We start from the raw sequence: 27,780 nt of genomic DNA on the forward strand, positions 1-27,780 counted from the left end.
TACAAGGTTTTGATTAGCTTGTGTACAACACTGCAGATTTCTTCTCCAAAGTCAGATTGGAGAAGTCAAATATGTTTTATCTGGATGAGAAAAATGCAATTGTAAGTTTCAATATTTTGGATAGAATGTGTGTTGCAAGAATTCAGTTATTTTTATTAATGCAAATCTGTTCTTGTACCGTTCAAGATGATTACTGATTATTTTCTTAAGTTTTGACAATTATGTCGTCACATTTCATAACTGCTTTCTTCATCTTCTCATGTTGATTGACATTCATTCAGGACATAGAACATACATGACGATGCAATAATAGTTTAAATAATAATATTACAAATATTTTATTATAAGTCACATTGTAAGTTAATTTTAGACTGGGGAAGGGGAAAAAACTTAAGTGCATTTCTTTTCTGAAAATAATGAATGCTGAAGCCATGTAAATTCTGTTTTATCTGCACACCTTTGCTGAGCATACCAGTGCTGGGTAGACTGAATAAAGGTGCTTTCCTGCCAATTCACAAAGCACCCCTACCCCCTCCTTATGAGGCTACAAACTACCCAGAGTGAGTGCACACACACATACATACACTGGAATCTTTTTAGAGTCCTTGGTCTTTCCTAAGGGTCACTTGTGTAGTGGTTTAAAAGCCATACATCTTGTAACTGTACAAGTAGAGAGGTACAAGTAGAGAGTTGCTAGATCAAAGCATGCAACCCTCAAGGAGTCTATGGATAATTTACAGACGGAATGCATAGAAGTGAACTCTTTCATCATTTGCGTGCTGGCCTTCGACAGCAGTATGTGAACTGAGAACTAATTTGATCAAGATTCAAAACTGCATTTAAGCATACGTTTGTATCCCACATCGGGGAGGCACAGATACTGTTAAAGTCCGTCTTTTTAGAAAGGTAGCGAAGAGTGCTTCTGGAGGCATATGCCACATGTTTGGGACCAAATACAAACTTAAGAAACACATTGAACGCATACAAATATAGCTATAATTTACAATACACTGATTTTAATCAATAAATCATCTTTTAAATAGAATATTCGTCATTGCACTTGTTAAAAAAATTAATATGATTTTTAAAGGCAATAATGTGATTCATTTTTAAAATGTGTAAAATGTACTGTACCATACACCTGATTTAGAATAGTAAAAATAACAATATCTGTAATATACATATATGTAAAAGACCCTCACCAATACACATACAGTAATGTATTTGCAACTATGTATATATAGCATGTGCGTAGTATAACATTCATACTCAAAAGGCACATGTACACACAAACACTGCACATGTACAGAAATATACACGCCGCACACACACTGTTCAACTTTACAAGGGTGTATTCTTGGCATATGCCCATAGTTATATCCACAGATGCGCATATATATATATATATATATATATATATATATATATATATATATATATATATATATATATATATATATATGTATATATATATATATATATATATATATATATATATATATATATATATATATATATGTATGTGTGTATGTATGTATATACAATAAACATATATAAAATAAATAAATACAGGAGGAAAATGATGCTCTTGGTACGTGGTTCATGGTTTCCTTCCAAGTGGTATTTGGCACAGTCTTTGACACCATACGAGACAGTATCAGCCAGCGAAGGAGAAATGAGTCCATTTGAATTGTGGTCCTCCACTATCCCATAATCCCTTCCGGCACCTTACAGGGGACAGTCGAGAAGTTGTATCAGGGCCTTGTGACAAGCGAGGGGAGGATGTCCAAACTCCAAACTCTTTGGTCTGGTGGACAGGCACACAGCAGGAGGTGTGTGAAATGGAACCAGCGGTGCTGGTCCATTTTGCCGGCTCCAGCCAGGGGCTTCCCGCGCAGTGCATCACGGTGCCAAGACTGTTTGTTCCATGGTGTGGCTGCAGGGAAGCTTCAGGGGGGTGGACCAATAGTTCTCACCCTCCCATAAACCCTCCCCCACCTGGTCCCACCTACCCCTGCGGGGGCTAGACGGTGCCCTCGTTGTGTGCCATGTGATTCGGCTTCTTATGTGCGACGCAGTTTGCCGTCTGACCAAGAAGGATGGCTGTCTCTTCGGCCACGCCATCATGGAGTTCGGCGAGAGCCAGTTCAATTTTGGTGTACTCGCCATCCGACAGCTGTGGCGTCTTGTCCATGCGTGATGCCATCAGGGCGTTCTGGTACTGCTGGCGGGTCACCTGGGGAGTAGGCATGAGGCCACAGAATGACTTAGCCACTCACTTTAAAAACCTCAAAGAATTCCTGTATCATTTACCTGAAGATAAGATATCTGCAACATTCAGACATGTTCAAATATGTTCATATACTGTATATTCTTATATGAGGCTCATATATAAAGGCTCATAATATCTTGATGTTGTTCAATCTGAAATACTGATGAACTCCATAAGAACACTACAGCATAATGAGATTAATTATGTTAAACATCATGCCACTGAAGATGGTATCTTTTCTGTAGAAGGAGAAGGAGACTTTGTAGCTCTAGAGCCAACAGAGCTAGACTTCCACATGAGATCAAACTCTACACCCAGGACTTAGAAGCTCATCTTCTCGTGTTTAAGGCACTCAGCACTTGCTGTGGAGAGCAAGTGACATGGGACCTGAATATGCAGAGACGCTCTGAATGTACCTTTAAGGATTCAGAGACGCTCTGAATGTACCTTTAAGGATTCAGAGAAGCTCTGAAGCGTACCTTTAAGGATTCAGAGAAGCTCTGAAGCGTACCTTTAAGGATTCAGAGATGCTCTGATGCATACCTTTAAGGATTCAGAGAGACTCTGAAGCATACCTTTAAGGATTCAGAGAGACTCTGAAGCGTACCTTATAGGATTCAGAGACGCTCTGATGCATACCTTTAAGGATTCAGAGAGACTCTGAAGCGTACCTTTAAGGATTCAGAGACGCTCTGATGCATACCTTTAAGGATTCAGAGAGACTCTGAAGCGTACCTTTAAGGATTCAGAGAGACTCTGAAGCGTACCTTTAAGGATTCAGAGACGCTCTGAAGCGTACCTTTAAGGATTCAGAGACGCTCTAATGCGTACCTTTAAGGATTCAGAGAGACTCTGAAGCGTACCTTTAAGGATTCAGAGAGACTCTGAAGCGTACCTTTAAGGATTCAGAGACGCTCTGATACATACCTTTAAGGATTCAGAGAGACTCTGAAGCGTACCTTTAAGGATTCAGAGACGCTCTGATGCATACCTTTAAGGATTCAGAGAGACTCTGAAGTGTACCTTTAAGGATTCAGAGAGACTCTGAAGCGTACCTTTAAGGATTCAGAGACGCTCTGAAGCGTACCTTTAAGGATTCAGAGACGCTCTGATGCATACCTTTAAGGATTCAGAGAGACTCTGAAGCGTACCTTTAAGGATTCAGAGAGACTCTGAAGCGTACCTTTAAGGATTCAGAGACGCTCTGATGCATACCTTTAAGGATTCAGAGAGACTCTGAAGCGTACCTTTAAGGATTCAGAGAGACTCTGAAGCGTACCTTTAAGGATTCAGAGAGACTCTGAAGCGTACCTTTAAGGATTCAGATAGACTCTGAAGCGTACCTTTAAGGATTCAGAGAGACTCTGATGCATACCTTTAAGGATTCAGAGAGACTCTGAAGCGTACCTTTAAGGATTCAGAGACGCTCTGAAGCGTACCTTTAAGGATTCAGAGAGACTCTGATGCATACCTTTAAGGATTCAGAGAGACTCTGAAGCGTACCTTTAAGGATTCAGAGACGCTCTGATGCGTACCTTTAAGGATTCAGAGAGACTCTGAAGCATACCTTTAAGGATTCAGAGAGACTCTGAAGCGTACCTTTAAGGATTCAGAGACGCTCTGATGCGTACCTTTAAGGATTCAGAGAGACTCTGAAGCATACCTTTAAGGATTCAGAGAAGCTCTGAAGTGTACCTTTAAGGATTCAGAGAAGCTCTGAAGCGTACCTTTAAGGATTCAGAGACGCTCTGATGCACACCTTTAAGGATTCAGAGAGACTCTGAAGCGTACCTTTAAGGATTCAGAGAGACTCTGAAGCGTACCTTTAAGGATTCAGAGAGACTCTGAAGCGTACCTTTAAGGATTCAGCTAACCCTTGATGCTTCGTGTATATTCACCTTGATGTACAGCAGGTCTGTGATGGCTCTGACTGTGTAGTCCGGCGTGTAGATCTGCAGGAAGGAGTTGAGCTGGTTATTACTGCTGCCCAGCGGGGGATTGATGACTTCACTGCGGTCGCTCCGGTTCAGGGAGTCCGAGTGGTTCAGCCCAAAAGGGCAAGGAGGGGACTTGTTTTCTGCATGACACACCACAGCACACAACGGAGTGGCTTGGTTAAAGTTCGGCATCGGCTTATTTCACTGCCATGTTAGAAAGAAAGAAAGAGGAGTCATAACAGCAGTCACAGAAGGGGTATCTGAGTGCAGGTAGGCTTGCTAAAATGCTGGCAGCAGCTGGAGAAAGATTGATAAAAAGTCTTAAAAGCCTCAGAGAGAAGACTAGCTCTGTTTTAATTAAACACAGCTTATGTTTTCCACTTCTTAAAAGGGGGCCGGCCTACAAGCACATACCCCCCCCCCCCACACACACACACACTTGCTTTCTCTCTGCTCCCTTCTTATACTCTCTCTTACTTACACACACTAGCACACACACACACACACACACACACACACAGAATTGCGGGTAGCGTTAATGCCACAATTTGGCTGGAATGTATGTAATCCGTGTTTGGATGTCTGACTGCTGGAGCAGGGAGGCCCTTTGTCGCTCACCCAGAATGAGGCTCTGTCGCTGGCTTGAGGGGCCCTGCTCACAGCCTTGTACGCAAGAGGTCAGTGTGCATGTGCAGGGGGTCAGCGTGTGTGTGTGTGTGTAGGCGTATGTTGGAATCAGCGCATGTGTATGTATGTGTGTGTGTGTGTGTGTGTGTGTGTGTGTGTGTGTGTGTGTGTGTGTGTGTGTGTGTGTGTGTGTGTGTGTGTGCGCACATGCCATGGTTATTTTTCTTACTCTGGCAAAATCAGTGGGAGGGATACTATGAATTTACTGAACTGCAAGGAGGTTGAGAAGGTAAACTGGAACACTTCATTTTATAATAGAAAGAGAAATGTCTTTGTTAATAGAATATCTTATTTATTTCAGTGGAGTACTTTAGATTTACATTTACTACTTCACTTTTTATTTGTAGGCCTAGATTTATAGATGCAATTCAAAATGTAAAATGAAACCATGCCCCTGATTTCTTGACAAGCCCAACAGTTTATTCATAACAACTACGTTCATTTCATGTTGTAGTTTATTTGAATCAATTTGCTCTCCAAGCATATCACTCCCATAGTTAAATCACTCCTATATGTGAACCATTTCCACAGTTAAACCACTCCCATACATAAACCCCTTCTGTATGTGAACCACTCCCAGCGAGGTGAAGGGCTAAACAAGTGCTGAACCTTTCCAGTGGTGGGAGCATCCTGTGGGCAGCTCGCACTCTGCTCATCACACTATCATGCGAAAGTCACAGGCAAGAAAAGGAAAGAAGGATGAGAGATAAGATGAGAAAATCTATCTGGCGGAGGGGAAAGTTTCATTACATGGAGTCAAGCATGCGAAATAGTGCAAGTGCAATAGCTTTTTCCAGCCAGCAGAGGTCACATAACTCCTGCCACACATAGATTCCTTTTTTGTGAATGAAAACACTGGTGGTAATGTTCTCAACCTGTAAGACCTCTATAAGTCTTCTAATGGCAAACATAAGAGACTCTAGGGGTGTCCGCAGGGGGTGTCTAACTTTGTCCGCTAGGGCCAGAAGCCACCACAGTTCAGTGATATCCCTGCTCTGACACTCCTACTATATTTAAGCAAGGGAGTCAGACTTTATAGCTGGACTTCGGCTCTCTAGGACAGGAGTTCCTCAACCCTGTTCTAGTACTCAACAACACCACCATAGCTCAGTGGTTAAGGTCTTTGACTTGTAATCAGAAGGTCGCTGGTTCAAGCCCTGCCACTGTTGGGCCCCTGAGTAAGACCCTTAACCCTCAAGTTGTACTCAGTCCTAATTGTAAGTTGCTTTGGATAAAAGCATCAGCTAAATGCCATAAATGTAAACACCAAGAACACAGGCTATGAAGGTGGAGAGATGCCTTTTACCTGGAGACATGGTCAAGGCCATCATTCCATAGGATGAAAACGCTCCGGCTTCAAACTTCATCCCGTCCTTCCCTGCCTCCACCTCCACTTTACCCTGTGGGCCCAGAGAAAGTCAGAGGGCTGAAAACCTCTGCTCTATATATGGTGCAGGGAGATTTAACTATGCTGTAAAGATACGCTAGTTTAACAGGTCACAGTGGTACAGTGTAATTTCTTTGTGTGGAACTGCTGGCCGGTAACTAGGAAACCACACAAGCCCGAAAGCTCCAAGAAACACTTCTCGCACAGCAATGTGTGTCGGCCGCTAAGACCCCCTTCCCGTCCACCAGGTTAAAAACGCTGCACACCAGCCACGTTTCATAGCTCTGAAAATCCCAGCTCCTTCCCACCTAACAGCCGTCTCAGTCCCCCCGTCTTTCCATGGCCTGCGCGGAGCAAGCTGACCTGCAGGACAAGGATGAAGTGATCCGCTGGCTTGTTGCGGATGTAGAGGTAATGCTCAGGAGCCCTCTTACTCCTCTCGTTGAACTTGAGCTCCTGGATGACATTGGGGTGCTTCAGCAGCCTGAGCAGGATCTTCTCGGACATCTGAACCAGGCCAAATGCCTCCACCTCTGCGGAGCCAGAGAAGACACAACGCCCCCTTGTGATGAATGATGGTGATAACAGTACTATCCCTCAAGCATTCGTGGCCTGACCTATATTTTGCCTGGTTTTCCTGAAAATTAATGTGACTTAGATCTGAACAGACATGATGGATGGTTGTCACAATTTCTGCCAAACTCCTTTATTTGTCGCTTCTGTTATATGTTTTACAGCACACATTATACTGACATTCATGCTTTTGCTACAACTCAGGTTTATCCTCTTTCTCCACAGTTCACTTAGTTCTTGATTTAGCCACCATGCTTACAACTTTTTCCATACACACTGATAAGTGAAATTCAGCTCAGCATTTATTCGTTGATGGTCTTTCAGGAATGACAACAACACAGAATTTCACACCAGAGAATCTGTGTCTACCCCACACTACAGGATACTGAGTCGTAAATGCTGAACATGTTTAATATTTATGATTCACAATTGGCCCTGACTGGGCTGGGAGTACACTGGAGGATTAAAAACTGGATTATTCAGATCTCACACCACAGGATAATCTGGGAAAGTAATCATTTAACCCCACCCTGATATCAGGAGACCTTCTGCGGTTGTTGGGAAAAGTAAATCGCTCTCACAATCGAGCCAATTATCCTGTAGCGTAGGCCAGCATCAGACTGTATGCTGCATCTACCACAAAAGCAGCACGTAAGGTTGTTGGATACTTGGAAACATTCAAAAGATACGTGCTGCTGGGCATCAACAGGCAACATTACAAATTTCACAAAATGTTTGGACATTTAACTACAAATGACATATATAATAATGGTTTGATTTATTAAAATTGCTTTGATTATATCCACAAAATCCTGTGAACAAATGCATGTGCAAACACTACAAGCTGACAATATAGGGAACATCCACACTCAGCACAAATGTGGTTCCCCTGCTTCAATATACTTGATTAATATCAGAAAAGGGCTCGACTTGAATTACTTGATGAGCAAAATCCAGTGAGTTGGAGCTGAGAAAACACCTAAACTGTGCATTGCTGTGCCACTGCATAACCTTGAGGCAATGTTCATAATTGGCTACTGGTAGCCATTCTAGTATTTTTGGACGGTAAGTCAGTGTGCCCTGTTTGAATCATTAGCTTGTGTGCTAGTCTTTATTATTGAGGTTAAGTGGAATCTCCACTCATTTCTGGCCTCTGGGCCTTTTATAATTGGCTTAGCTGTATTTACAGTATCTGTGTCACCTGGCAGCTGGTCTCTCCAAGAAAAGAGTCCTTTAATAGTATTGGGCCAGTGTTAAGCAAAGATTAGCATTTATCTACAAGGTCACAGTTCTAACCAAATCCTAATGAAGGTATTAAGGGAAATTCCATAAAAAGTAAAATCCAAAAATTACCTAACTGGCTACTAAAATAATTAATAGACAATTATACAGTTTGTTCCAATAACACCATCAAAAGTTACACACATGACTAGAATATCTCAGAACATATATCTTTAAAGAATCAATAAAAATTAAAAGAATTCTTACTTGACAGTATAAAGTTTTTAATGTAGGTGTAATTCTTGTAAATCAATTTAAAGGTATATGACCTGAGTATAACATGAACAAAACTATAAACCCACTGGACAGCTCAGATTTCTGGTAGTGGTGAACAAATGAAGCTTTCCTTTCAGCTCTTAACTAGCACTCGACCTCCTGAGCTGCCTTTTCCCAGAGGCCTTCTTTAGGTAGACATACTGCTAAACTGATCTAAGACCAGCTCCTTTAACCTCAACACTTACCTTCAATGACTAGAAGAGAGCCCAAGAACTGGCCTCAGGTCAGTGTAAAAGGGCAACTTCTGTCCGACGCAGGTCTACCTCCAGTGCTGGGCCAGCGTGCTACCGCTTTTAGTCACAAGACACACTGGGAGAAATAAAGCAGCAACGCAGAGCACTTGCCTGTTGCTAGGAAACGAAGAGTAGCCAGTAGAAGCTGAGGTGATATTTTAACCTTCGTTTCATTGTCTGTGGGCTTGAAGGCAGAGAAATCCTGCTTCCTCTCCCGATGGGTGATTTTCTTTTTTGTTTTGTTGTCAGCTAACGGGGAAGTTGGAGTGAGAGGAAAAAACGGGTACATTTTTTTGTGAAATTACTGGGCAAAGAGATGATCAAAAGCATCAAAGCATCCTGATCTTGACCTGAACATACAAAAAGAATGTTAAGTAGAGATGGACAATTGACCTTGCCTACCAAAAAAAATGATAGAAATAAAGACTGTATTAAGGAAGGGAAATCCCTCTTAAAGTGCTTGAATATGTGAACAAATTAATATAAAAGACAATTACATAATTACATTGTTTAACAGATTATTTGACAGAAATACACTCCATTGGCCTATTGCTGTCCCTACTATGCCAAATGTAGGACAATGAATTATTCTTAATATATAAGTGCTATCTAGGGTCAGTAGCCTACTACAGTAAATAATGTATACTACATTACACTGAGCATCACAATATGGCCAGTATTATACAGGTTGTGTAAGAGACACTTACTGTATAAATCTGTCTCATCCAAGATTTCTGATTTGATTATTTCTTCAATGACATCCTCCAGGGTGACAATCCCAAGCACCTCATAAAACGGATCTCCTTCTCCCTCATTATTGACTCTCTGGACTATTGCCAGGTGTGACTTACCTGGGGAGAAACACAAAGATCACATTTGTCATGGTGATGGCGGCTTATGGAGGCAAGCTCAAACTCAACTGATCTGATTAATTATAACCGAAGTTCATGACAATGGTGCTACTCTTTGCCAGGAATGTTTGTAAGCAATCCAAGTTGGACAGCTTTGAATAATTAATGATACAAGTTTGAATAACTAATTCAATGACTAATGATAATGATGAACCATTATGGCCAGTGCTATCACTAGTGTTTTATTACTTCAACCATTCCTCAACAGCACACACAAATTTGTCCACAAAGGATATGCACCAAACAGATGTTTTCAGTTTTTAAGCAGCTGGAATAGCTTGCTAACAAACCACTAGGCAGTTACAGTAGTGCCGTTTCCCTCAGTACCAGGGCTTTAATATATCCTTTTATAGACCTGGAAATAGCAATTATTTTTCAACAATAATAACAATAACAAAACAACAACAACAACAACAACAATCTTAGAACTATACCTGCATATGACTAGATCTTTCTAGATCTTTCTCTTGATGGGGTTCAGTCCTGCAGTTTTGTATCAGTATTTCAGTATTGCACTGTTGAGTCTGTTTCAAACTTCACGCTGAGGGTTTGAATGTCTCACGTGAGAACATGTATTACAATGTCCTTGGCATTTTGCCACACACTCTCACTACCAAATTCAACAGTCCCTGTTGACCCTGTTTCCCCAAACACGGCAGTGTTTTGTCTCTCACAGAGAGTGTCTTGACTTCAGTTTCATTCATGTACTTCCACAAAGCACTATGCAAACAATCACCATTCCAGTGACTTGGATTAAGCCACTCCAGCAATGACATCGTTGCAAAGTACAAGTATCCTAATTCTACTCTCTGATGTTTATTTTGTCAGTACACAGAAAACACAAGGACTCTGCTGTTTATGGTTATGTGTGGATGCATGGATATACATGTACTGCACAAATACCGTCCTTCCAACAAAAAAAACCAACAACAACAACAATAAGACAGCAGGCATCTGACAATGGCATTTTCTAGTTGTACAAGTAAAATCATTTCTTTACATTCCCCAAGAATCATTAGAAATAAAAGGAAATTAAAAACAAACAAACAAACAAAAATGTAATATATGCAAATAATGTAAAAGCAAAACACTATATAAATACTTTGCCTTTTCTCAGCTTGCGATCATTTAAAAGGAATTTTCCGGCGGGCCAGGCTAATATTAGCCCTGAGATGAAGTTTCCATTCCACTTGGGCTGTATTCTCACCAAAGCCACTGCTGGCTGACCTGCTCTGTCTCAGAGCTGGCCGTTTACATGCAGATGACCATTCACTAGAATAGTAGGAAGCAGGACGCACTCACAGCAAATGCCATGACAAAAAGCCCACAATGAGATGTGTGTGTGTGTGTGTGTGTGTGTGTGCTCGCATGTGAGCATGTGCGACCTCTGTATGTCTGTCTATTTCAGAACTGTCTAAACTGTTGCAGGGTTAGCGCTTAACCAGCCAGTGTTGAGATAAATTTAAACTATTTCACATTAGCATGGGTTGCTAATCTAGTACACAGGATTTACTTCAGCAATCTCAACCCGTATTACACTGATTAAGCAATATTTCAGTAAACACATAAGCCTCTCTATAAGATGTAAATGACTCATGGGATTGTCAGTAATCAATAATTTTGACAGTCATATTGAAAATGCAAATCTATGATTATATAAACAAGAAAAGTCATACATTAGAAATTTAAAAAAAAAAAGTAAAGTGGTTGTTCATCTGACCTCAAGTTCGCAAAATCATTCAAAGCAATTATTTCCACACAATGTTAAGCCATACTCAAATATACACCACAATAATGAAAAAAAACCCCATTCATTTAGAAGGCTGTAACTAAGCACTAAAAAGTGCTAAGGGTCAAACACATACAATTTGGTGGTAAAGAAGAGCATTGTCTGTGAACAACTTTAGCTCTTACGAACCATTTCTGAGCAGGCCCGGTTTGACAGGTCCCTGCAGCAAAGGGCAGGGGTCACTTCTCAGCAACTCACGCGGCTAAATAGCCAGTGAAGTGTGACGGTTCAGAGCACGACAGCAGTGAGGGTGGTTTATCTGGCGCTATAGCGGCAAACACAAACATGTTTGCTTCGTGTGTTTGTTTGTTTGTATTTTTTTCCTCGGAGAGGATCCCTGGGGCATAGAAAGACAGACCTCTCACCCCCTTTGGAGAAGGCAGTTTATCCAGAAGTGCAGCGTTCTCAGAGGATTCCGTCTGGACTGCGGCGCAGATGGACAGAGCATGACGCCTCCGGTCTCATACTGCTAACATGTTTACTTTCATAACTGTAACTCAAAGTCTAGCCCTTATGATCTTACTGTCTTTGCAGCTACATTGACATAAATCTGCACTGCTGTATGATGATGCATTCTGTTAAAGTTTGATGTTTTCCTCTGACTTAGTTTAGTGGCATTCAGCGAATACTAGAAATAGTAATATACATTACAATTGGAGACTATTCAAAATTAAAACAACACACCCATACACACCCTTACACACTCATATACACACATATACACTCACCCATATACAAACACAGACCAACACACACACACACACTCACCCATACACACACCACACACACACACTCACACCCGTACACACACACCCATACACACACCACACACACACACTCACACCCGCACACACACACACACACACACACACACACACACTCACACCCATACACACACACACACACACACACACACACACACACACTGCTGATCTTTTTGGCCTTATCTGCATCCCTCATAATAGGCCCCATACTTTGCATTTTCCCACCAAAAAACATGGAATAAGCAAAGGCGACTAACATCTATACCACAAATAAACCACACAAATGCACCATGTTTATTCATAGCTCCTGGACTGCTAGAAATGTCCATATATCTTTTCTTAAGCAGAATGGGTGGTTCGGACGAGCCCTCTCAGCCTCCGCAACATTAAAGGGTGGTGTACAGAGATAGGGCGATCAACGGGTAAACTCTAAACAGAGATTTTCCATGATGCTTCAGGCCCTAACCCTCAAACTATAACCCTAAACCTGCGGCTGTGTAAACCTCCTCTAGGTCCTGACCTAGGATCAGTTTTTGCCATTCACACCAGTTTTCCTTCTGAATGTTTTCCTTCTGTGCAATGAGATAAGTATTCTTTGGTCAGTCCTCTGACATGGTTTATATACTATATATAAACTCACATTCTGCAACTTATATATATATATATATATACACACTTCTGGGCATTACAGTCAAGTGAAGAAGTTAGTAGTTACATAGGTATCAGTGTTTCAGTTCTCTACATAATTGCCCACACACAGTGGCTCCGTCAGTTTTGGGATCACGCACACTGGAGCAACTGGCAGACGGCTGGCACTAACATGACTAAGCATTTGCTCAGCCCCCTGCCACACAGTGGGCCACTGCCTTACCTCTCTCTAATGAGAGCATAGTTAATTATACTACTCAGGGCAAAAACTAACTCAATGTTTGGGTCTTAAATGTTAAGAAAAGCTAAAGTGACAATGTTAAAATGGTAATTAAAAAACCCTTAGGAATTGCAGTAATTTAAAGTTTATGTTTACATGCTTGCATTTTGGTATCAACATTAGGTTCATGCTTAACTATTAACAGAGGTTTGAGGATAGACTTGACTCAGCAAATAAGCAATATACCACAGTTTACTATTTCTCATGCATTAGAGGAGTCATTATATAATCTTATGACCTCAGAATCATCAGGTCCCGCCAGTTACTCTCTTTAACAAAGGAATCAATAGCACTCATCAATAAAATAAACACCGCATTTCCTGCTGGAGCTGCACTTGTTTAACTTGTCAGCGTAATCGTCTGTCTCTGATAAGATAGACCTGCATATAGTTGACATTGATTGAATCAGCAGGGGCAACGATATGTTTACATGTGATAGCAACATTGTGTTGATGGCGTGTGAGGAAGCAAGAGAACACAGAGGATGTCAGATATCACCTCGGCCTCGACGACGTGCTCGTGTGTCCCAAAGCCCTTTGGAGACTCTTCGCTCGCTCTTTTCCACCATTCCCAGCTTTATTTCTGGAATGTGTTTTGTCATATTTTTCCATAGCGTAGCTACCACTATAAATAGGCACATAAATAGGCACAGGGCCAGCATCTGAGATAGACACCGATTTGCACTCTCAGTAAATGTTCTAGCATTGACAAGCACTGGGACATTGTGAAGTGATGATGGGAAATCACTGAGTAACTACTCCTCGTCATTTTCCTAAGCACTGGTTTGTTTTGTATGATGGGAATGACGTATATAAAATGTTTGAAGCTGAAAAATATCTGTGACCACTATAATGACAGTACCTAATTATAGAATTTCATATATATATATATATATATATATATATATATATATATATATATATATATATATATATATATATATATATATATATATATATATACACACACACACATATATATATATATATATATATATATATATATATATACACACACACACACACACACACACACACACACACACACACAATTGATATGTACATAACAACACAGATCAGATAAGATAATCATAATCATTATATATATATATATATAAAAAACAATTTACTAACAGATAAGTTTGAAATAATCAGATATGTACATAACTACCCCTGTGAAATGATAAAAGAAAAAAGAAAAAATTATATGTAAATTCTACAAGATAATCTTAGTATAGTTTATTGTTTCGAGCACTATTAATTGTGACACATTTTCTGATTAACTTGGGTCACACATACAGTACAAATAAACCTATATGTGAAAGTGAAGCACTCTTTAACATAGATTAAGCTATGCAGCTCTAACATGAGTTTCTTTTCAAACACACACACACACACACACACACACACACAAACACAGGATTAGCAATTTTAGCTAAAGCCAGATAAGAGGTGTGAGATTAGCATAATTAGCCAAGGCCAGAGAAGAGGTGTGACATTAGAAATAACCATGCCACTGGACACTAGTTACACCCAGACTAAAAAACCAGACTCACTGAAAACAGGTTAGATTTATCAAATTGTTTTTTTTTGTCAGAGCTAAATTCAAACTCAAATCACAACTCTGAATTCCAGCCAAGACAAACCAAAACCAATAACCAACCAATCACAGCAGTCCAGAGCAAAAAAAACCAATGACTCAGTAGTACTTCACTCACCTACTACATCCTCCCTTTTACACAAATATAATAGCACTGACCAAAAGAAATCTAGAGAAGAGAGAAGTTAAAGCAGCAAAAAAGACAATGTTATCTTATATGTTTATTCAAAATTGCTTGTTAAACCTTGCAAATAAACTCTAAATTATTCTACTTTTGTCTAGGGATTTTTTTTTTATTTCACTTACATACAGAATTCATTATCATTTCACTTGTTAACTCAACATAGTATATCTTCTTAAAATATACTGCATTTATAATTTAATGCAACTCCATGTAAAAAGATGCTAAATTAATATTAAACAAACATTCTTATTTATAATCACTCTAAAAACTGCATAATTTGTAAGACCAGTGTGGCTAAAGCATTTATGGAATCCATTAATGGAATCTTACTATAATGATTTAATTTGCAATTATTACATTCAATAAATTCACCAACTCACGTTTTCCCACTTTCCAAACATTGCACTATAGTACATAGGCCATGATCTTATTAGTAATATATATATTAAATAGAGACCTATTCTGGAATCTGACCAAGATCAATTCAAAATTCATTTATCCCACACATAGGATCATTTATTTCCAGGCCATTATGAGGACATGGATAGAAGGCTGACATCAAGCTGAATGAGCCCAGATGATCAGGGTCCTTTGGTGTGTACCAAGTGTGCTCTGAGCCAAAGTCCACTCAAAGCACCAAACCAATGGTTGACCCGATGCTGTTAGCCAGCATGCTTCTTTCTGCCTAGACGTTCCTCCCAACAGTAAGACCTTGTGTAAACGCCGGGGAGAAATGGATGGAAAAGGGTTGTGGCCGTGAGCTAATGATGAAGAACATTTTACAGGAAGCACAGTAATTGCAAATGATGCGGACAAGTCCCTTCAGGACTTTTCCTGAAGGGCCTGTAGAAATGTACCTTGACACAGGAGCTTGCTAATTCAAAACCACAGCTGCTAAATGCACGACTTACGGTTTTGGATATATAAACATGGGGACTGTATCGCTTACTTTTAGAGTTGAACAGAAAGATTAGATGAAGGTGAGGTGTAAAAATAGCACAAAACCAAGATTAACAAAATTCCTTTGAATTGCACAGAATGTGGACTGAGTTACAGCCAGATGCTGATCTGGATGAACTGAGTTGTGAACATATTTGTTGCCAGGCACTTCCTTTAGATACCAATCCAATACCACATCTTGGAACTGTTATCATCATGGACTCCACTCCCCTCCAACACTCCCACGAAAACCTCTGGGTGTCCTTGGAAAGCTCCATTCACTCAACACTGGTCCTTCTGCTCAATGACTAGATGATGCCATCTCCGGCTCCATCCCGGCACCTACTGTTCATTACAGCCACACTTGTATATTGTTTGTGCACTCTTCATGACTCACATATCAACTCATAATTATGTAATCATTAGATAAGCCTACCTTGTAGTTACAATTAGAGACTATAGCCCATCTGATTTCATGCACCGTTTACAATAGCCAGTCACTTTGCCTTTATCAGTGGTTTGTTTCTGACCACAAGGCTGCTGCTGATGTTTTTGTGTAGAAGACCATTCTCAACCCAGCAGTGACATGTGTAAAAACCCCAGCAACTACTACGACTACTCTACTACCTAGCAACTACTGTACTCCCTAGCAACAACTATGACTACTCTACTTCCTAGCAACACTATGCCACTACTATGTCAGTGGTACTAATTAATGACAATGATACAACCACGTAAAAATGATCCAATCGGCAATGGCCCCGTAGGCAGCAAATGACCCCTAATGAACTGGTTAGCAGGTTGTTAAGAAACAGTTATTGCCATCAAATGGTCTATAGTCTATAAATAAAGTTGCAGTTTCAGTTTGCTTTAGTTTATTGCAATGACTTGCTTATAGAATCAGTATCATGTTTTTCCGAGTTCAATGTTAGTTAGTTCAGTGTTTGACCTTGCCTTTATGTTCTTATGTTTATGGTTATTGATTGGTCTATGACTGTTCTATTAATTAATCTGCAAGTAGTATCAAGACTGGTTATGTGAAAAGCCAAAATAACCATATGTCCTCTCACTAGAATTTAAACTGAAAACGTATCAAAGGAAAGTAGGAGGCTTTCCAACAAAAATACGATATGTAGATAATTAAGGCAAAGTGAAAGAAAATGGCTGAATGATAGCTAATTTGAAATTAATATACATCTAGCATGTTTTTGTTAGAAACTATGTATGGCTGGAAATAAATATCCATGAGATATTTTATAAGTCTCTACTAGTATATTTACCTCTTCTCTACTCTCTAGTAAATTACTTTACGTCCTATCCTATCAATGAAGTCAAGGACAGCACCTGTGAGGGCTCACATGAAAAACAATTGAAATTAAGTCATTCAGGTTTAGCCATGTCTCTAAGTGTTTTATAGTCACTCTGAACTGCCTGTCTGGCATGGCTGTTTTTCCTGTAGGGAGAGAGAGAGAGCATGTGAGAGAGAGAGGGAGAATGCAAGAGAGCAAGAGAGAGAGAGAGAGAGAGAGAGAGTGTAAGAGAGAGAGGGTCTGCTTCACCATAATCAATGATGCCAGCCCACAGACTGTCTGAAAAAAGAAGGGTTTTGGTTGGAAGGGTTCCATGCCAGAGCATTAGGCAAGGGTTTGTGTCGCCTGTAATTTACAACACTGGGGGAAATGGGCAAAAGGACAATGTGGGATTGGGGGTTGGGGTGGGGTGTGGAAAAGGCGATGGGGGTGTTAACGGGGAGATGGCACTGAAACTCTGGGGCTTGGGAATGCCAAAGGGGCAGTTCTGAAACCCAAGTGGGTTTTTCTGCTCCTGAATGTGTTGCGAAGCGAGTAAGTGGGAGAAGCAGAGAGTAGCTGGAGAGCTAAGACGAGAAGTGTCGTGCTAAAATCAACAGTTAATTAACACAAAGCAGACGTCCAGGGAAACAGAGCAGGCAAGCATTTGCAATTAATACTTCAATGAATTTTATATAGTCAAACACAATAAAGACAAACTTCGGAGATATATATTATATATTAGGTGATGGCTATATATATTTAAAAGGGTGATGATTGCTGAATTAGTTTAATATTATGAATCAGTCTTCATTATGAGCAGACAGGATATGCAGCGAATGACTTTAGTATGATTAGTAAATCAACATTTACATCTTAGTAAATCTACTATGCTGTTTCATTAGCTAAATTGCTACCCATATTTATCTATAATTGACTCCAAGCAGGAAAGAACTTTTAACAGGTAGTTCTATTTATATATAAGCATAACAGTAAATTAATGTTTTACCCTTATTGTAGCTTTAAAAAAGATAATAAAACAATTTGATGTCTTCATGGCCAGTGGCTTTTGTCTTTCCAGAACATTATCATAGACTTAAAATCTCTAAAAGCCACAGTGAGATTTACTAATAACTGTTAAATATTCATATTTATAGTTAATCATAATGGTTTGACCTCAAAGAATGAATGAGATAATGAGAATCGTGTTTTGAACTTCATGCTAACACCTGTCTCTGTGTGTGTGTGTGTGTGTGTGTGTGTGTGTGTTCTATGAGACTGATAAAAACAAATCTGAAATGTGGAAGATTCCAATTATTGGTTTATTAATTTGTTTTCATAATGCCAGCCAATTTCCAGGACATCTTATCATGTGAACATGGGCAGACGATTGAATTGAAAAATCGCTTAATGGACAAAGAAAGAAAACAGTCAAACAATAACCATTAGCCAACATTCATTTGTTCACTGGAAATCACAATGCCATTGAATAAAACTGATACCAAGTGAATAAAAACTAAAAAGCCTTTTAAAAGGACAAAGGACAAGGCACAGATCAGAAAGACACAGAGAAGAGATATCCGATAGACTTTGTGAAGGCACTCAGGCTGCACTCACACTTCTCGATTGCTTTACTAATCGGTTTTCATGTTGCACCAGAATTTGAGGAATGTAGGCCATTTTAAAAGCCAAGTTTTAGTACACAGACCTTGCACGCCTCAAATAGGAAGGACTATCGAAAGAGAAAGTAAAAAGATGACTCTTATGCTGGTGCTCTGAACACAGACATGTCTGTGTGGAACAATCACTTTTGTGTGCATTTTCAATGAACAACAACAGGAGGAGAGTGGGACCACACATGAGGTGAAAGCCTCTGGCAGAGGCAGCAAAAAAGCAGCAAGAGAAGAAAGCCTGATCGTAGAGTCACGTAGAGACCAAAGGGGGATCCTGCTCGAGGTGCCCAGCCAAAGTCCTGCCAACATGACGCCACATAATCCCTGCGCTTGGTCCCGCACAGGCGAACATGACGCCACATAATCCCTGCGCTTGGTCCCGCACAGGCGAACATGACGCCACATAATCCCTGCGTTTGGTCCCGCACAGGCGAACATGACGCCACATAATCCCTGCGCTTGGTCCCGCACAGGCGAACATGACGCCACATAATCCCTGCGCTTGGTCCCGCACAGGCGAACATGACGCCACATAATCCCTGCGTTTGGTCCCGCACAGGCGAACATGACGCCACATAATCCCTGCGCTTGGTCCCGCACAGGCGAACATGACGCCACATAATCCCTGCGCTTGGTCCCGCACAGGCGAACATGACGCCACATAATCCCTGCGCTTGGTCCCGCACAGGCGAACATGACGCCACATAATCCCTGCGTTTGGTCCCGCACAGGCGAACATGACGCCACATAATCCCTGCGTTTGGTCCCGCACAGGCGAACATGACGCTACATAATCCCTGCGCTTGGTCCCACACAGGCAAACATGACGCCACATAATCCCTGTGCTTGGTCCTGCATAGGAGAACATGACGCCGCATATTCCCTGCACTTGGTCCCGCACAGGAGAACATGACACCGCATAATCCCTGCACTTGGTCCCGCACAGGAGAACATGACGCCACATAATCCCCGTGCTTGGTCCTGCACGGGAGAACTTGACGCCACATAATCCCTGCGCTTGGTCCCGCACAGGCAAACTTGAAGCCACATAATCCCTGCGCTTGATCTCGCATGGGCGAACATGACGCTACATAATCCCCGCGCTTGGTCCCGCACAGGCGAACATGACGCCACATAATCCCTGCGCTTGGTCCCGCACAGGCGAGGGTTACTAAGCAAAAGGATCAAGCAAAACTTCACTTTCACTGTGTTCAGAAACAGCATGGGCAGGCTAGCCTGTCTGCCTGCATTAGCCAACCACCCGGGTATAAAAGACTGGTGAAGAAGAGAAGAGGAAGAGGAGAGCCCAGGCCTCAGCACGAGTCAGTGAGGGACCTGAAAAGTGCACGTGTGGTTAAGGAAATGGAAACAGTCATTAACTGTGGTGACAACAAACCTATAACTGGAGCGGCAAGTTAAAAGAGAAGCCTCTCATTTTGGCGAGAGAACCTGCAAAGAGGTCCTTTATCCATAGACTGGCTTACATTAGACGAGAGGACACAGGCTCAGTAGTTCAATAAGTGCGAGAGCTCACAGTGGCCCGCCTCTTACAACAACCTCCTCATCAGTAAAAAAACTGAGATTACATGTGTTTTTTTTTACAAATGCAATAAAACATTATACAGTATGTGGTGAAGCAGAATAGATTAATCATCTGAAGTTCACAGGACAAACTATTTCAGACCACTTTTCTCATAAGGTAATGCTGTCTACGAATGCCAGAACTGTACTCATTTTGTTGTTTGACTTTGCATTCCAGTTGTATGTTAGTATGTGTTCCTGTTATTGGTATAATGATCTTTCTGCATGTCTAGGTTCACTGGCAATATTGCCTGACCAGATATCAGCAATGCACGGGAAATTGGAGAAAAGGGGACCACGTCACTAGTTACACCAACTTGTTAACTCTAAATTCTGCTTAAAAATAATTTTATGTATGCAGATGCCATTGACAATACAAACAAAATGTGAACAGTCCAGCATACTGACGAAGCTGCTGGCCTCCTGTCTATAGGTTTATTAGATTACACAAGGCCTTTGCACTGAGATTCACAACACAGTACCATAAACATGATATGAAAGATATATAACAGCTAGTTTATGATGGCTGTACAGGTGGCACTGTGCAAATGACCTGGCTTTAGGGCTGTGGTTAAATGACAGAAAGTGTTCATGTTCAAAGGCTGCCAGGTTGTGACGTGATGGCCATTATCAGAGTTAAGAGTGCAAATGTGTACATACCAAGAACTGGAGACGCAAGACGCTGACTTAATAGGAATGAGCAGTGAGGGTTGCGCAAGCCCCATTGCAATCTATCCAAGTCATCCCTTTGAAGAACCATGGTGCACAGGTGCAGTGCAGGCCGGCGGCAATACAGGCTGTCGTGCAAGGGCAAAATCTGCATCATTCAGAGGAACCATGCTAAAACCACGGTAGGCACCCCAGTTGTCAGGGACCTCCAGCGGGGCCAGCACTAGCTGCCTAATGCTCTGGCATCTAGAAAATACAAAGGCCCAGATGATGCATATTCTCTTTTCTCAGGAATTTGTCCAGAAGAGGTTCTTCCATATATGACCAAATCGTGACCAAACTGTGGACTAGACTGCTCATCAGGAACGTCCCATGGGGATGTCTGTCTTCCAATTGTCCACACTAACATATTATCGTCGGGTTCTCACTGACTGGGCTACGGCCTCATTAGCTTGTTGCATTTCTACGTTTTTCCTGCATTTTTGCAAGTACAAAAATATGAATTTGACTACTGAAAAAAAAAGAATGACATACTAAGATCTTTAAAAGACTTTTCCTAGCAACTAGTTTGTTTCAGTAGTTATTACATACAGGAATATGGTTGCATCACATATATGGTTTGTAAATATCACATATAGGGTTTGTAGCAGAGATATTTTATAGGTTAATAAATGTGCAAGGAATGTAATGTAAACCCTGAGTTATGTTGAAGGCTATAATGAAACAAAAGCATCCATTAGGTGGAGTGATGTGGACAGTGGTGTGACCATAGTCATGATCATTACATCACTAAACTTCACAGCAAGCCACTGACTGTTGCACATAAAAGAAGCTGTTGAATTTGGTATGGTCACCTGTCCATAGACACCTTCATCACTGCCATATTCTTGCCCTTAACGTTGCTCATTACTGTTTCCCTTTTATTTGGTCGAGCATTACCTGAATACACACGTATATATTTAAATTAAGGCATTACTCTGAGGACTTTGCTAATCTAGCTCTGGGTTTGCTAACAGAGTAATTTTTCTGTTGTTGCTCTAGGAGATTAAATGTTGCACTGTGGTTATTTCATGGCTTCTGCTGTTGCAAAACAGAACCGATCCAGCCTACAGTGGATGTGTGTTCAGAGATTACAGAAGCTTTAGAAGTTTATGATGTTTAGCCTCCTCTGCTTGGTAAATGTTGAAAATCTGATTAAAATGTCATGCCTTGCTTGATTTCCACAAGAAAACATCTGAAAGTAAAATAATGTATGGTACTTCAGTTCGTTCCTGTACGAGGAAGCTTTTTAAAGAGGTTCTGTAAAGAACCACAACTTATGTAGAGCTCTAGAATTCTCTAAATCACAGCTCACATCACTGTGTTAAAATGACAAACCCTAACTCTGATTATGGATTAGCTTCACAATTAGTGCCTTATTTGTGAATACAGACACCCAATTCTAGACAGGATATGAGAATCTTATTGTAGGATCCTGGAAGGCTTTAGAGTCTGTGATCTTGTTCTTATATTTTCTTATCACCTTATCATCTTAAAATCTTAACGAACCAATTAAGACACATACTTTAAGAACACGATACCGGTTCAAGAGCAGTACATATTCTAGTTCCAAGCACACTTGAACCAGATAATGAATGGCTGTAGAAGGACAAGACAAAAATATGAACCGTTTGGATGTTTTTACCCAGTGCTCAAGAAGCACATGTAAACCCCAAATGAAGCACATTCAAAAGGTGAATGTTCAATAATTAAACCTGTAAGAAATTACTCTAAAGTTGATCCTAAAGTACAACTGTGAAAATTGAGGAAACATCAGAGAGAAAATGGTGAGAAAGCATAGTGGACAAGGGGACTATAAAAAAAAGGTCAAAGAAGGTGATGAGCAAGAAGAGAGAGAGAGGGAGAGAGAGGGAGAGAGAAAATAACCAGTCAGGAAGCACGTCCTGAGCCTCTGAGAGATCATTGCCCCATCTGAGGTGATAAGTTGTCTCACCTGGCACGAATTCACACAGAGTAGCCTCTGTGTGTCACTGATAACAATATTGCAAAGGACTCAAATTACCCTGAAAAGTTCATATCAGTCCACATAATAGAGGGAAATAAAGTTTAAAGCAGTTTGCTCACACATTCCAGGCAAAATGCCTTTGTTTTATGTAAATTACATTAATGCAGTTAAAGAGCGCTGACCTCAACTAAAGAAGAAAATGGATAAACAGAGAAAGTCATAAGGATAGTCTATAAGTTAGGGAACTATAATATTTTGCACACTATGATACTCATATTTTCAGCTGAATTGACTGAATAGTACGTGTAATATTGCAGCTGACTAAAACATTACTGCCGTTTGCCCCAATACCATCCCAATTAGGAACCAGGTTGCTCCACAATCCAAGGCTTAAAATTTCACTTTTAGTCACAAAGCTGTGAATCATAACCATTGGATAGCTCTTAATCAAATCACAACTGACTTCAAAGACCTGCATTGAGCCAGGTCCAGACTCTATTTAAATGCAAAAACCGCTGCTAGGTAGCCATTTTCTTGTATGACAAACTTACTGTCATACCTCATAAAGGAACAATTAATGTTGCTCCAAGAATTTGGAGTCTGCCTTATGAAATCATGAGGGCACTCTCTTTTGGGTCAGCACCTTAGACAAACATTTTTTCTCCTTCAACCTAAATGTGTTCACACATATTTTTGTCTTAGTGGCCCATGTGGGTTTTATTTCAAACTACTAAGAAAAGATGAGTGACAACAATATCTTCTAACTCAAAAAGCTCCATCAAAGTGGCATGGTTATTCCTTGGTGGGACGTGGTGTTTTTGTTCCTGCTATTGAGGGCTGCCTTGCTCCACAAGCGGCGATAGATTAATTAACAGTGACTTACCATACAAAGCACTTTGAACCGAGAGTGTGTGTGCTGACCACGGCCACTGTGACGTGAAACTTTGACCCCCACCACCTTAATCACTCATTAGAATACACACAGCCAATGGCGAGGTTCTTTCTGGTGACAGGCCAAAATTGCCAAAAAAAAGAGTGCACACACATACATACCCACCCACCCACAAACACCCATATACAACCACCCACACATGCACACCCACCCCCACATATACGCACACATACACACTCACCCACACATACACACCCCCCCCCCCCCACACACACACACACAGACATAACCCCAGGTTTCTAACATTCTTGTAATGGCCCCATGTTCTACTCCTTAAGACACAAGCAATTCAGAACTCAGAGCTCATTCTCAAGGCTAAGCTACGTTTTGTCTCAGATCGCAGACAAAACATGAAAACTACATGTATCAAAAAAACAACAAAACTGAAAACATTTTATAAAAATTGCATTTGAAATTCTGTTTTATAATAAACAAGTGTGTGACTCAGTCCATGTATATGCATATAATTACTAAACTAATTGTTATGAACTATTCTGCTTTAATGTACAAAAGACAGAATGAGTAACATTTCATGGGTTGAGATGGAATATGTGTGAAATCACATGTATGACAAGTATTTAACAAATATGTCCCGAATCTTAAATCTTTGGTGACACACACACACACACACACACACACACACACACACACACACACACACACACACACACACACACATATGTTATACATAAATTCTTCAGTTTTCAGGCCCTCACACATAAATCAGGATAAATTATGGGTTCTTATTGCCCATCTACTATTAAGTATAACCCATAACTTATGTTAACTTTGTTACATCTAAGGTTCATTCTATGAATAATCTGAAGTCAGATGCTTTTTAATGCATTTGTATAGCAGCATTCTACCCTTACTGACCCATGAGAGTTAAGGCATTGATGAATAAAACATGATGAGATACTCTGTAGACATTTTTGGAAATTATATTCGAACACACTCAGATGTAATGACAGTGATAAAACGTGAGGGCAAGTCAGAAAGGAAGGTTGGGTGAAGTTGTCAGTTAACCTAAAAAGATGTGTATGCATAAAGTATCTCATGCAAATACTACTTCTGTCATGTTTTATTTTAATTGGTTATGAATTGCTATGGAAAGTAGCAGAAGGCAGAGACAGACAGACAGAGAGAGAGACAGCGAGAGAGACAGAGAGACAGTGGGGGGGGGGGCTCTAAGTCACCTTATCTGATCACCTTAGTCTGTCCTATTCCCACAAATCAGTAATGCATTCAGATATTAAAAGAAACAAAGAACGAGAGCTGTAAGCATTACCGCTAAATAAAAACACACACACAATCTAAACAGAAGCAAGGGACGAGGAGGTGATGATCACTGTGCAACCTCTGAATTACCAAAAGCTTCTGGCATGGGTTTGGAAACTCGTGTGCAATTTCACTTTCTGGAGGCCTTTGGCACCCAAGTCATCTATTCCCAGAGGTCCTGAACTGATGGTTCATCCTGGGATGAACCCACCATCTGACCATCTGATGTGTAATTCACGAAGCCATTGTTGGGTTGTTTAATGAACCACTGTCACCACCTGCTTGGAAGAACCAAGTCCATATTCATATACTCATGAGAAAATAAATGCATTCAAACAAAACGAATTAATTTCCTCAAGAATAATGAAATATCTAGGCTCTTTCAGACTGCTTGATAGCTGCAATAGCATAATATGTGTCAAACCGACTATCAAAGGGCTGTTATCGCAACTAGAATCATGATCTGGCCATCACCGTGAATAAGTCGCTTCCGGAATTACTACCATGTACACAGTGCGTTTGTGTTTTTAAAGAGGTAAGTTCTCGGTGCTGTAAGAAGCATCACATTCTAGCCTTGATGTTGTTTATCCAACCAAAGGAATATCATGCGTACCAAGGACGTGAATATGGACGCGTACAATTCTACTGAGAAATCGCCCGCTGTTGTGCTTCCACGCTCCTGAAGGGCGATAATCTCAAAAAGACTGATACATATGTGTCTTTTCCGAAGGTCTTTGCTACCCACGCCTCCGCATTTCCCGTTATAGAAAACGATTCTCACCTTTCTTGAATTCTTCCAGCATCGCGTCCAACTTGGTATCGTTGAAAACAAAATGCAGCGGGTGGCTGTAGAACTTCGTGATGGTTTTCAGGGGGGTGCAGTCGTCGGGATCCACGAACGCCAGGTCTTTCACGAACAGCAGATCCACGATGTTCGACCGCTCCTCCTCGTAGACGGGAATGCGTGTGTAGCCGCTCTCCATGATCTCGCTCATGCTGCTGAAGTCCAGAGTGGCATCAGCAGTGATCATGAAGCAGTCGCGCAGCGGAGTCATCACGTCCTCCACGGTTTTAGTCCTAAGTTCCAACGCGCCCTGAATGATGTTCAGCTCCTCTTTCACTAGGTCGTTATAGGGATCAGTAACCCGCAGCATCTCCAAAAGTTTCTCTCGGTTATAGACGGTCCCAATCTCTTGTCCAAGGAGATAATCTAGAAGTTTACTAACCGGGTACGACGCGGGAAAAGTTAGCAGCATAAAGAATTTGGTCAAGAATATTGTATTGGCACCTACGGCAAGCCCGTGTCTCGAACATATGGCTTGAGGCACAATCTCCCCAAATATAACTATACCGATAGTTGACATCACAACAGCTATCAGTCCGTTTCCGGCTATATCATCCAACAGAATGGTCAGAGTAGTGTTCACCAGAACATTACCCAGCAGAAGTGAACAAAGCAGGTAATTCCCTTGACTCCTCACCGGCTCGATTTTCCTGGCGTAGTTTTTCTCTCGCTCTGTTCCACAGTTCTGGACGATCTGCAACTCCATGGGGTCCAGTGCCATCAGCCCCAGGTTTAAACCGCTGAACATACCCGAAAGGCAGAGCAACATTGAAATAAAGATCACCTGGAGCCAAAACGGAAGCAAAAACTTTTTTTCTTCGACCACGATCACTTTGGTGTCGTCCCCTTCGTGATAAATCCAGGTGCTCTCTGTCCACGGGTCGTGCGTGCCAGCAGGTGTCGAGGTTGCGACGCACAGGTAATAAGCTTTACTCCTCTCCGTCTTTCGCAGAGGTTTGACTTCAATTTCCACAACCCCGGACGTCTTGCGATTTAAAACTATGTTCGGGAGAATTAATATATCCGATGTCCGGATGCCACATGGATTCAAAACCGACGTCTCCTCTTGGCTCTTGTTGTCCCCTGAGGAGCTGTCGATATTCGCGACAACACGACTCCGCTCATGTTCTGTGAAGGCAATTTTGGACCACGTCTCGTTGTTTATGTTTTGCCCGTACACCCTCAATTTCACCCGAGACCTTTCACTGACCCGCAAATATCCCTTATCCATAAAAGAAATGTCGTCTGTATCCTCCAGTCTCAAACCAATGATAACGGTCTCCTCTCCCCCTCCTTCTTTGCCTCTCGTCGGGGTAATTAAGCAACTGCTGACAGTTAAGAAAATTAGAGTCAGGGCTCGGACCCGGATAAGTGACGCCATTTTTGCAGTGGGTACTGGAACCGACGGCTCTGCCATGTTGATAATGGGCAACCGCTTGAATGAAAATGGCTTTTTAAAAATCAGAGCCAATCGGAGTCCGGCTTCATCGCAGCTGTGCGTTGCCTTGCCTTGTGCATTGGGACCAGCCTGGCTCCACAACGCGGCTGAAACTGACTGCACTTCAGCGAGAGCGGCGCAAACTCGTGCCTCTCCCGAAGTCCCGGTTACAGGCGACCCCAGCAGCCAATCCGGCAGCGCCGCAGCTCGGGGGGCGGGGAGTTGACGGCTGGAGCAGCGAATGAAAACGCCCAGCAGGGACAGTGAATGCAAATGACCATTGACTGAAGT

General features: G+C 41.3%; 1 protein-coding gene across 5 annotated transcripts; it reads right to left on the reverse strand.

Annotated features, from left to right (window-relative positions):
• Positions 1-1,511: 1,511 nt before the first annotated feature.
• Positions 1,512-27,627, reverse strand: cnnm2b (cyclin and CBS domain divalent metal cation transport mediator 2b). 5 transcript variants are annotated; one of them, XM_027009448.3, is made up of 7 exons: positions 25,989-27,627; positions 9,354-9,497; positions 8,758-8,895; positions 6,647-6,816; positions 6,203-6,296; positions 4,171-4,349; positions 1,512-2,236 (listed from the first exon to the last, which is right to left on the reverse strand). In XM_027009448.3, the coding sequence occupies exons 1-7, from the start codon at positions 27,466-27,468 to the stop codon at positions 2,024-2,026; spliced, it is 2,418 nt and encodes an 805-aa protein (XP_026865249.3). In that variant the 5' UTR covers positions 27,469-27,627; the 3' UTR covers positions 1,512-2,023. The 5 variants fall into 5 exon arrangements, 4 of the variants coding, with proteins under 4 accessions (XP_026865249.3, XP_081557152.1, XP_035391085.2 ...); XM_081701026.1 differs by having other exon boundaries at positions 4,171-4,382; positions 6,173-6,296; XR_014118161.1 differs by lacking the exon at positions 1,512-2,236 and having other exon boundaries at positions 4,304-4,349; positions 6,592-6,816.
• Positions 27,628-27,780: the final 153 nt, after the last annotated feature.

Source organism: Electrophorus electricus, chromosome 18 (genome assembly GCF_041902795.1).
Source record: "Electrophorus electricus isolate QZ-2024a chromosome 18, ASM4190279v1, whole genome shotgun sequence".
NCBI classification, from domain to species: Eukaryota; Metazoa; Chordata; class Actinopteri; order Gymnotiformes; family Gymnotidae; genus Electrophorus; species Electrophorus electricus.